At 37.7% G+C, this 12,880-nt stretch overlaps 1 protein-coding gene across 1 annotated transcript; it reads left to right on the forward strand.

The window, feature by feature from the left end:
- Positions 1-35: 35 nt before the first annotated feature.
- dusp1 (dual specificity phosphatase 1) lies at positions 36-3,097 on the forward strand. Its single transcript, XM_027008638.3, has 4 exons — positions 36-566; positions 782-927; positions 1,046-1,265; positions 1,803-3,097. Exons 1-4 carry the CDS (start codon positions 158-160, stop codon positions 2,150-2,152), a joined length of 1,125 nt encoding a protein of 374 aa, XP_026864439.2. The 5' UTR covers positions 36-157; the 3' UTR covers positions 2,153-3,097.
- The last annotated feature ends 9,783 nt before the right edge of the window (positions 3,098-12,880 follow it).

Consider the following 12,880-nt stretch of genomic DNA (forward strand, 5'->3'; position numbering starts at 1 on the left):
CCGAGCAAGAAGATAGTATAAAAGACCCGGCTAAAGCACTGAACAGCGCTACAAACGGGAAGGAAGTACGTTAACCTTCTTTTTACGAAAGCAACTTTCTGGCTCGCTAACACGGACTCATTGCAAAGAAAACCTGAGAAATTTTGTACATCGCTTTATGTATTTAGATCTGTCGGTTTCTGCGTGTTCTTCGACTATGGTCATAATGGAAGTCCCGAGTATCGATTCCACCTCCTTTCGGGTTCTTTTGGAGGGCGACGACCACGATTGCCTTGTCTTGGACTGTCGGTCATTTTTCTCCTTTAACTCATGTCATATCCCTGGATCAACGAACGTGCGTTTCAGCACAATAGTTCGCCGGCGCGCACGAGGTGCACTGGGGTTGGAGCACATAGTGCCCAATGAGGACACTAGGAACAGACTTCTTTCTGGTGAATACCAGACCGTGGTGTTCCTCGATGATCAGAGCGCAGATATAGGCCAAGTTAAAAAAGATGGGACTCTGATGCTTGCTGTGACTGCTCTGTATCGTAATCCTTGTGGCGCTACCATTTTCTTCCTAAAAGGTGTGTGTTATCAAGAGTGAGGTATCTACTCGTGGTATTCGTATTTTGTAGCTCTGTCTGCCACTGGTTCTCAGTCCTTGCATGTTAGCCGCACTTAGGATTGCCGAGATGTTTACTTCAACTGTTGTCCAATTATCTGATCTCAAGCTACACTTCGTGTCAAGAGAATCATAGTTGATATTTAAAAATTAAGCGACGTCTTTGTTTAATTCTAGGTGGATTCGACACGTTTTACTCGTTGTTTCCCGAAATGTGTACCAAACCAGCAAATCCACAGGCTCTGAGCTTGCCGCTGAGTGCCAGCTGCCAACCTGAAAGTGTTGAATCTTGCAACACATGCGCGACACCTCTGTACGATCAGGTAAGAGCGACCATTGCTTACGAATGACTTTACCCGAGAAAACATCTCGGGTGACTGTCGGTTTTGTTCTTTAATTCGATGTATGCTCACGGCGCTAATTCTTTACTGCACTTTTCAGGGTGGCCCGGTGGAAATCTTACCGTTTCTTTATCTTGGTAGTGCCTACCATGCCTCTAGAAAAGACATGCTGGACATGTTGGGAATCACAGCTCTCATTAACGTTTCTTCCAACTGTCCAAACCATTTTGAGGACCATTTTCAATACAAAAGTATTCCCGTTGAAGACAACCATAAAGCTGACATCAGCTCCTGGTTCAACGAGGCCATTGAATTTATCGGTAAGAATTTCTTTCACCATTGTGAAAGCTCTTACAAATTCTTTTATAGGGGATATTTTGCAAACAAACATGCCTCTCCCCTCCAAAGATGGGCATGAATTTAATTTTTAAAAAGTTCCCGCTACACTTTTTCCAGCTGGATGGAGTAACATGACTTCTACAATGGCTTACATCATCCCTACTCATGCAGTTTAGAGGTGGCTCTTCATTTAAAGCAGTGAGCCATGACCTGATCAGCTTTTAGAGGAGCAACTGGCTCTCTTTGCAAGTCTGTCTTTGTCCTACAGAAACAAAAAGATTCCTCCCCCCTCTCCCTCCTTTCTGGCTCTCTGCTGGCCTTCAGTGCTCATAGCTGAGGGTGGGGTGTGTTGAGGGTGGTGTTCAGAACTCCCACTGAGGGATTGGTACCCCATCACCCTCACATGAGTGATTGTATATGACTTTTGCAATTCAAAGGAGCTGTCCTAAAAATATGCCTCATGTTAATGTAGCCCTTTGGATTGGTTAAACTGATGTGTTGCTCCTCCTTCCATGCAGACTCTGTGCGGAACAAAGGTGGACGCGTCTTTGTCCACTGCCTGGCTGGCATCTCGCGGTCCGCTACCATATGCCTGGCCTACCTGATGCGCACCAACCAGGTTCGGCTGGATGAGGCCTTTGAATTTGTCAAGCAGCGACGCAGCATCATCTCTCCCAACTTCAGCTTTATGGGGCAGCTGCTGCAATTTGAGTCACAGGTGCTGGCCTCTGCCACATGCTCCTCAGAGGCTGGGAGCCCAGCACTAAGGAAGAGTGTGACGGTGTTCAACTTCCCCATCCCTGTTCATACCACTGCCAGTCCACTTTCTTTCCTACACAGTCCCCTCACCCCCTCACCTACTTGCTGACTCAAGGGACTTTTGAAAGAGATGACCCCCCCCCCCCCCCCCCCCTCCACTGGATTTTGTATTGCCGAGGCCTATTAAACCTTGGTTGTGCTGCAACAGTATTTGCACTACATTCTGGATGGGTATAGGTGACCAGTCTAGCCTGAGCCCTCTGAATTCTTTTTGGTTGTTGCCTTTAAAAAAAAATAATAAAAAAAAAAGGCAGGAGCTGATCATGTTGCTGAAAGGCCTGAGTATCAGTTGAGTTGTTGTTTTGGTTTTGTTAGTTAAAGTAACATAAGGCTCCTGCCTGTCTGCCTCCTGCGCTTTCTAGAATACAAGAGTTACAACCAATTTACCTCTTGTTTTTGTTGGCACAGGAGTGGGCACCAGCTCTTGCATATTACTCAGGAAAAGCTATTTATTTGTTCATACCCTTGTCTTTTTCGTTTATTATAAAACAAATGGTCTGAAAGGACAAGAGGTTGCTAGGATTGAAAAGTGCTAATCTGAGTGAATGGTATCCTACGTGGGATTTCTGTTTTGTTTGTGAACGATGAATGTATGCATCATCTGTGACTAGACAAGCTCTGCCTTCTTTATCCTTGAATGACAAAGTTAATGGTGTCCCATCCAAGGGTCATGCCTTGCCTTTCAGAATTTTTCTAACTTATGACTTTAATTATTGAAAGGTGGTGTTATAAACAAATATGAAATACCTCGTGTCTGCAACAAAGCCTCCCAGAAGCAGTTCCACTGGGAGTGACTTTCAGGAAATGTGATATTTATTTACTAAATTAATATATTTGAAATTGTTTTGATACTGATGAATAAATGTTTGTGGATTTTTATCATCTTTGTTGTGATTTAATTGTACATTTAATGAAGTAACTTGATTTGTATTTAGTAAATACAATCTGACAACTAGACTTTTTTTTTTTTTTTTTTTTTTTTTTTTTTTTTTTTTTTGCAATGAAAACTTTGCACAGGATCTGTGGGAGAAGTATTTTTGGAAAAGGCAATGTCAGAATCCAGATTTGGAAACAACTGCAGAGACACTGAATGCATTTTGTGCTGAAAATAAAGGCAAAAAAATTTAAGTGTATTCGAAGCTTGAGTGCTAATGTACAACGATTTTTCCAGTAATGACAAAACATTTGAACCTATAAGAAACTGATACAGGATAGTATATCCTCTATACCATTGCCTACAAATTTCTGCTGTTTCTGATCACCTGCGTTCACGATTACACTGGAAATAAAAACCGATTAAAATAAAGAAATGAAAAGGCATTAAAACAACTGCTACAACTTTGTCTGATGGACAACAAAGATAGTTGATTATAAATTTGATTTTTCTTTATTTAACCAATTTATGCTTGTTGAATGTTTATGCAAGCATTACAATACTGGTGGGGGGAAAAAAAAAAAAACATTTGGTTTTCAAATCGACTGCCATATGTAGCAGCACTCTACCCCACGTTACACTTTGCATTGGAATTTCTCATTGGTAATGCTGACTGGGTTATGCCAAAATGAATCGCAATGAATGTGCTCCATTGTTCAAGTCGAGAAGATTCTGCAAGTTCCTCTGATCACAGTCAGGCACTGGGAGAGATGGTGAGAGAGGCCCGGTTGGCCACTCGATGATAACCTTCTCCGAAGACAATAGAAGCAGTTGTGAGGAGACTGCGAAAGCCTGATGACTATAGTGCGGTTTAGTGACTGGACAAACACTAGTCTTCTAACGTGGCAAAAGGCAAAGACTGTCTTCGACTTCCTGCTGTGCATTCAATGAATTGTCTGTTTAATCAGATGGATCGGGGGTTTAATCCTTGTTTTTCCCAATGTGTTAGGAAAGGACAATTAGCATCTCCAATCATTAGTATATTGATAATTATAAAAAATAAAACCATTAGGATAAACTTGTATCTTTGAGCTACATACTCTCATACATGCATTTTCCCTCATTCAACGATGTTCAGATATATCACAGTTAAATTTAATGAATAAGAGTTAAGGTTTTATTTTATATAAAAATTTAATCAGATCTCAGAAGAAGCTATATGACAACTATGTTTAAGTGACTAATAAAATTAATGAGAAAAGGAATAAATTTTAATCGCTTTCAGTGACCTTTTAGAACAATGTCTGGCTAGTGCATGTGACACTCAGATTACTACCCTGTACATATATAAGTGCATACTTACATATGCAGACACACTCACATGTTAACATTTTAGACAATTACTTTTTCCAACAAAATCTGAAAGCAAAGTGATCCAAAGCAAAGTAACTCTATAGAAGTGTTATTGTGTCTGTCTAGGTACAGTATTTATGCACATATGGGAAAGGTTCAGTGAGCTCCAATTCACCATCTTAAATTTTTTTGAAGGTATTGCCTCATCTCAAAATTTCAGGACTTTATATAATTTAAGAAAAGTGTGCTATGGTACTATATCCTACTAATAATAATTTGTTTTAGCAATGCTAACTAAGAGTTCACTTCTACTGTGTGTCCGGTTCTGAATGGTTTTCCTATGCAGATTGCACTTTTGGTGTTATTTAGACATTATCTTTATATAATCCATGAACAAATAATGTTTTACAAAACTGAAGGATTTTAAACCTTATCGGACATCCATTTTTGTATGGACTTTACTAAGAATGGATGTATTTAAATTATTTAAAGGCCTGCTGACAGAGTCAATGTAATAAAGGAAAGCAATGGTAAAATAAATTTAGTATTTTATTTATTTATTTTTTTGCTGTTGTTTTATTATTTTGAAGATAGTTTCATTTTTGTCATTAATATTGGGAAAAGCACTTTAAAGGTGTTTGTGTAGTAATGCAAAAACAATAATAAAGGCTCTCAGTGTATTAAGAACAGCTTTTGGATAGTTTTGGAAGAAAAGAGACACCTGATGCACACCAGAATTCTAAACTTGAGAAAAGAGTGTCCTCTGGAGTCAAAGTTTGGAATTTCATTTTGGACTCAAACTGAAATAAAAAAGAGGATTGTTGAGCTTGGCAAACAGAGCAAGTATGCACACTTTGTAAGGTTACACATTGTTGAGAGCTATAAATATATATATAAGCTATAATATATTTTCACAGTACTGTCAATACGCAACAATAGTTTTGATTGTCTTCTGGATGTAGTAAAAACATAGGGTTCCTTTCTAGCACACTACTGAAAATGCACTGTTGTCTTTTTAATATATAACAGTTTTTTTTACATAAGGGTGTGCCACAATTAATTTAATCCTGTTCTCTCAGTAATACAGCCTGCTGTAATTTATACTTTCAAACCACAACTCACAATCTAGAATTGAAAAGGCAGCAACTTTTGACTGGTGTTTTTCGAGTCTAGGTTTTCATAACTCAAGTCTTTGCAGTCTTTCAAAATGGGATGGGACAGTTTTGAGAAGATAAGAACAGTTAGATGTGTTGCGTGTTTTTATATTTTAAACTGAGTTTTTTTATTTACATGCTTTTATTTAGTAGGCTTTGCCTCTGTAGGATATTTATGTGACAACTTTGGGTGAATGGAAACAAGCAGTTTCACTGGGTGTATTATGTTTTCCCAACCTATATTTGAGAAAAACAAAAATCATATTGGATCAGTGAATCACTGTTGCCGTTTTCCCAGAAACCTTTCACAAAGGCAACATGCAAGACTAATGTTGAAAGGCCTTTTTGGAAAGGTGAATTGATCTTTTCCCCACAACCATGTTATCATTTTTGGTCATAGCATTATTTCTACTTGCAATTTTAACTGCAGTTTGACAATTTCATTAAACATTTCTAGGAAAAACATGACGTGCAATGTTGTATCTATCAGCTGAATTCAAATAAATATTTTATACAAATTGAATCTCCCTAGTGTTTTTATTTGGCACTGACTTTAAGAACTCTACAAAAGTTCTTAACATAGAAAATTCTTAAATTGTGTTAACTTTAAAATCCCACAGTGTAATCTTAAAAGTTAACTAGAGGTACTGGACTTGCAGAAGAAATGGGCTGGACATATTTTGCTCATGTGAAATTCACAAAGGTATAACAACCTTAACAATCTAAAAACTGTTTATGAAACTGGGAATGAAGTTCCCTAATGCAGCAGCCATTCACCCTTCTCTCATCCTGGAGAGAACTTCCTTTCAAGAAAAAAAAGTACTTATCTCTCATTGATCTCTTTACAACCTACATTATATACACAGCATAAGTAAGTGCACAGGTCAGAAGCATATGATGGTGCTGACTGTCTCGCTCTTGCTAATAATGTAAAGGTATTTGTTGGGCTATAAGATCTGCTTTCTGGGAGGAAGTTCTCATATTTACAGATTCTCAAAATTGTCTTTGCACTCAGGAAACACGTTGTATCAGTATCCTTCTTCAGAAGGATGAGGCACAGAACACAGAAAGGAAAACCCAGATAGGTGGAAGCCAGTAGGAAGTCAAGGGGCTAACCAGGGCCTTTGTGAAAGCAACTGATCAACCTGCTTCTTTAAATTGTCTTCGAAGGGGTAAAGGTTATACAATGTGCTCTGATGTGCCACTGAGCTCATTGCTCTTCCTCTTTCATTTTTGGCATTTTTGTCAGGGAGTAGCAGACTTACAATAGGTGGAACTGCCAATGTATAATTGCTTATCTGCCTTGTCTTCATGCTGGAATGGGGTTTCTATGCATTAACAATGGGAGTTAACTAACCACATTTCACTTGGGTCTAAGGCAACGGGAAAGACACCTTGATGCCCTTTTGGCCTCAATGTAAAAAGTCCTACGTGACAGTTCTATGTGACTAGCATGACTTGAAGCCAAATTTAGTTTGAAAAATAAGCAAAAAAAATCAACTAACCATGTCTAAAAAGAGTCTTCCTTTGATTTTTTTGCCCCTTCTCTAAGGCCTCTTTACAATGCTTGTTTGTATTGGGGTGGAACTTGAGTGAAGGGAGCCAAAATAAGCAGATTTTATCATAAGAAAATAAGCAAGCTGCCTAACCGAAGTGCTGGATTTAGCTCATGATTACAGCCTGAGGCAGTATGCAGGGCATTCAGGATGCACCCTGGAAATTGAATAAACCACTAATAGTAACACAGTCCACACCATTGTTTCATACCACAGTGACTGGGTGCTTACCTTTCCTGAATGATTGTACATGCTGTACTATGATTCATTATCTTTGGGAGGTCTACAATCAGACAGGCTCTTGGTTTTATACACTGACTTTATGACTGCATGATATTGGTAAAAATATATTTCTGTTTTATTGCTTCAAATGCTTAATGCAATAGGAATTGTCAAATTTTACATTGTGCAGCCCAAGTTTACAAATAAATAGGATTTTTGTTCCCCACATTTATAGCATGTAACATAATAAATGGCATTTATTACAAGCTGAAGAAAAGTGGTAAATTGGCAAAAACAAAACTGCTTTATGATGACACTGGAAGCATGTTATGTGTAGTGGTGCACTGAGAGCATTACATTTGCCTTTTCTTGAAAGATTCCAATGAGGTGGGAGTAAAAAATGCTGTTGTAGAAGAGAATTGCTGTTAAGAGAGGTATAGCCTTTCCATTGGAAAGCTCAGCTTTTTCTCTGGTTATCTGCCCACAGAAAAGACTAGGGACCAAATTCTCACTATGATTTAGTTCTAAAGGACCTAAAGGGCAAGCACTAAGAACACTGCAGTTTATTTCTTTTGCAAGAAGAAGGAGAGATAGCTGTTCATGAATATTTTCATTCTAAAGAGCCTTAGACTCAGGACAAGGGAAGCCATGGCTATCCGTGTACTTTTTTAAATCTTTTTTTCTTCTTCTATCACCTGAAAGCTTACTTTGAATGTACAGTACAGTTAGTATCATAAGATGTTCCTTCTTCTTTAGAAGTATGAGAGCAAGAGAAATATGGTATAACACTGGAAAAAAGGCTAAGATGAATAGAAAGATCCTTCATAGCAGATGACACCAGTAAGTAAGACTATATATTTTTTATTGTATTAATAGAATCAAACATCAGCAGAAAAAGGTTACTCATGTGATTGGTAGCATATCCACTTGATGCTTTTTTATTATATCACACCCCAGATCAATAAAAAATTAATGTGCCAAAAGCAGCCTGTAAGTTTTCATGCACACTAGGGGTTCTTTAGCTCACCTCCCTGGACAGCCCCTTTGCTATGGTAACAGCTCTCTGGGTGTTGTTAACCTTGTACAAAAGAGATGCCACAAGGCTCCACTGGCTAGTTTAAATGGTATTAAAATAGCATTTAAATATAGAAGAGGACATGGCAGCTGTGGAAGACTATTGGGAGAGCATGCAACACTGAATCTGTGACTAGTGACATTACCACATCCTGATCCTCCAAATCTTTGGCAAGTAGACAATTTGTACTTCACTATAACACACAACTGGCTATATGTTCAACTGTACATACTGCTTAGAAAGCACATGCATGCATATGACCACAAGGGTTTCTTTTGTTTCATTAATGCAAGCCAAGCAGTTTTATCACAGTTGAAGTGGACTTACCTTTTAAAACCATGTATAGCCTGATGGCAAGCAGGGTCCCCTGGCTTCCCATTTAAATCTTACCATATATAATCCTGTAAAAGTGGAGATTCATGGAACAACACTGTAACACTTTCATCAGTTAGAGCATTATGCAATCATTGTGCCCTCTCCAGGAGGTGAGTCATGGTTGTATATAAGCACATGCAATGCAATAACTTCCTTCCTATTATTGCTTCTGTTCTCTTTAAAATGTCTTATTGTTCAATCATGTACAGTGTTTTTGAATGTCACCAGTCATCTACTTTTGGCTGTAGCCCTGAAGCATTTGATTGCGTTTGACCTTAACATTTTGTGAGACAGCTTAACTGTTGAAGTCAAGGATGCAAGGCTATTTTATGACTGTTTATGTGTTGCACATTATAGAACACATGACATTGGGAAATGTCATGCATGACAAATGCATCCTCTGTTCCCTTTGAGGCACTTAACCCCAAATATTAGGTCAGTGGGAAGCTGTAAAAATAGACCACAAAGTCTATTTGGGAATAGGTCTTACCATACCAATTTTATATTTCACTTTGTTAATTAGGGTATGTAAAATACATTTAGGATTTTCCTTGGAGAATCAACTATTATGGTTGATAATACAAGCTAAAAGTGAGCAATATTGATATACTGTACACAAACAGTGCACAGTATATACTGTATACATACAGAAAAGGGTTATTACAAGAAATCCTAAGGAATCTAATAGACCTGCTTTTAACCACTGGCATAAGAGGATTTTGGATTTTCACCCCATATCAGATATCTTGGCAATCATTCAGCGGTCACGTTTTAGGAGCTGAGCGGTGATGGAGGGATCATGTTCACTCAAAATGCTTTAAGGGCTATTTCCTGAATTGCACTTTAAACTTTAATGATGTGGCTAAAGTAAACTTTTTTATTAATACACAAATTAATTTGTTGATATTTACCATGAAACCCACCATACCATGCCGTACTGTAGAATATTTATGGCTTAATGATGGTATATCTGGATCTTTTGTGAGCACCTTTGTGAGCACCTTGGGTTAACATAAAACTGTTGTCTGAGTCACATTAATCAAAATTTATTTATATAGCGCTTTTTACAACAGATGTTGTCACAACATTAGGATGTGCTTAACTCAAGCACTGCTGAAAACAATTCTCACAGTGAGCCTCACCATACCACTCTAGTCTTCAGTTCAAATCCATTTTTATGTTAGCACATGGATATGTTCAAGAAGTCATATTTAAAACAAGCTTTATTTTTATGACCCATTCTTATGACTATTATTAGCTTTTTGCCCTCCCCATTCTTTGGTTATTTTCCTGACATGGTTTTAAGCATACCATAATCCAGGTATAACTAGGCTTGCATGGCTGTTCTAGTTACATGCCCTTGATGCAATAAGCCCAGGCTCAGAGCATATTCTTTGTGTGCAAAGAAAAAAATACCTTGAAATCAATATAGTCACATTTTGCAGCCTTTCGTAAGTAACTTCAATATAGATGATAAAGTGTTAGAAGTGCTGTTTTCTGAGAATGAATAGTATTTCCCAGTGTTAAGGTACAGCAAGCAAGATATTAAAAATATTAGCAAAAATATTAATAGAAATTTGAACAGTCAAAGCCATTACAGAATGAAAAGTGATGATAAAAAATTAAGGTAAAGCATTAGCTAGAATTTCTTTGGACAGTACAGGACATTTCTTCTTATTCTACTATCATAATTGGCCCCTCATTAGGTACCTCATTAGGTGCAGTTACAGCTATCTGTTGCAATCCAACCCCTACCCAGCAAGAATGAGCTGAAGACCATAGACTACCGACCTACAATGTGTTCCTAATAAATAAATGTTTCCAATAAGGTAGGTGGTGAGTATATATACAGTATATGAAATATGGTGGCTGCAGACTTAGGTCAAATTTTCAAATCAAACACAGTTACTTTGCTTATAAATGATAAATGTTCCATGTATTGCTGTATACATATTACCTCTCACACACAGGAGAATCAAAGTTTGTTGTTCTGTTTTTACATGGTAGTGTGAATTTCCTCTAAGCCTATATAGCTGTACATCCGTTAGTCCTGCCAGAGAATGCAAGTACAATAGCACAACTAGGGGAAATGAGGATAGTAATGTACATCTGTTAAAAACACAAGTCCTATCCTGAGACTTGTTGGCCAGACCTGCCATGTTACTACACTAGTGAGATTTACTTTCACCGTTTCTTTTTTTTAATGCAAAATGGTGCAAATGACAGTTTTTCTGTTTTAGTAACGTTACAACCCAAGCTCTTATGAGCCCTACATAATCTCTTCTTGACTAATATACACAATTCATCTATGTTTTTTGCTGTATTTCATTGTATTTCATTGAGACATTGTGTACTATACAGAGATCACATGGCTATAGTATTTATTAGTTGACTGTACAAATTATGCTAATCATCTGCTAATCATTCACACAAAACAAATTCTGGCAACTTGTTCTAATTTTTTAAAACATTATTGATGATATTTCTTTTTTTCAGACTCTTTTGTCTGTTCAGTACATCACCACTTATATATATTGCATTAGTGGTATACACAGATTTTCTCTTTAATTCAGAAAAACCTCTTGGGCACTGAGCACATGGAAATAATTTCCATTGTAAATAACCCCATTAGCTTCTTTACAGGGGTTTGTGTTGTTCATGAGAAAACATGACATATAAATATTATTTATAAAATCAGAGTCCACCAAAGCAAAAAGTTTAAACAAGACATATAAACAAAAGCAGAATAAAGTCATGGAGCATGGATTTCACTTTGTAATTAGATATTGAAAATTGTACTTGAGATATTTGCACATATGTTTAATTAAAAATGCTGGGTCCTGTTGGAGGGTGCTTATGACTCACCATTCGATCTGTGAGTTGAGATTTTGACAAAAGTTCCCCATTGCTCAGACAACCATATACAATCCTCACAATTGGTCATTGTCTTAGCATTTCTTTAGTGCCGTGGAAACCAAATGGGAATTAGAAGACTGCAAATCTGACACTTTGCAGTCCATGGACCAGTCACTGTGCTGCATGGCACTGATTTTGATTTGATAAGCCAGGTTTTCTCACACCCTAATGATTGTTCTGCTTCATTAAAAACCAAATTGCTGAACTAAATACATGTTCACCAAAAGAATTTGTCTTCAAAAGTTGTAGACCAGTGGAGCATACTACCATAGATTTTGCCAGCTGTCCTTCTTTAGACTTCCTTGTCCTTTTTAACCATCTTAACTCAGAACCACTGAGAAAATCAATTCATGTTTACTCTAATGCTAATGAAACCTATGTCATTGGGTAAACCACATTCTCTTCCTAGCTGACATTTATAGCCATGCCCAGAGTCAGATGTGAATCCCCAAACAGGCCCAGGGTGGGCTCATGGTGGACCATCAACAAGCCCACTGAGACCCTCTGGTTTTTAACCTGTTCCTGAACCTAAGCCAACAAGGCCTTATGATTCACAAAGCTCATAGACATTTTATATACTCAGGTTCACCTTGTTGATGGTCATTATGGCAGCCATTACAGTAAGAACATTCAGAATGTTTCAAGCATTGCATGCCAGTTTAAAAATTGTAACATTTTATTATGTAACATTTATTAAGTAGTAGTGTGGAGTCTGTGGGACAGTCCTATTAATAGCTTTCACAAAAAATTATAGCGCACACATGACTTTGAACCCTTGAATGAGGGTTCAAAGTCAAGCTCAGGGGCCCAGCAGTGGGGCTTGAACCAGCAACATTCTAGTTATTAGGTCAGTAATGTAACTGCTGCGTTTTATTCTTTAAGCCTATCCGCCATCCCTACCCATATAACAAAACCCATACTTAGTGGCCAACAAACTTGCTCCACAATTACATCTAGCTTGCTCAAATAACAGCACATTACCCAGCAAAGTAGACATTGCATGATGATTTTCATTCACATAGGTCTATGTGCATCTTTGCAGAAAAAATAGCTGAATTATACCTCTGCAAAGATGCACATAAATGTAACTGATTCACCACACAAAGAAGGTGATTTTTTATAAGTGTAACTTGCAATGACTTGCAGACACCTTGTCATGCACACCTCCAAATTTTCTACAACTACCCATGTTGCATATGTGTGGAGCTATAGTCAAGCAAACACAAACTGGCTATCTTGTAGCATTGTTGGT

This window comes from Electrophorus electricus, chromosome 16, assembly GCF_041902795.1.
Source record: "Electrophorus electricus isolate QZ-2024a chromosome 16, ASM4190279v1, whole genome shotgun sequence".
NCBI classification, from domain to species: Eukaryota; Metazoa; Chordata; class Actinopteri; order Gymnotiformes; family Gymnotidae; genus Electrophorus; species Electrophorus electricus.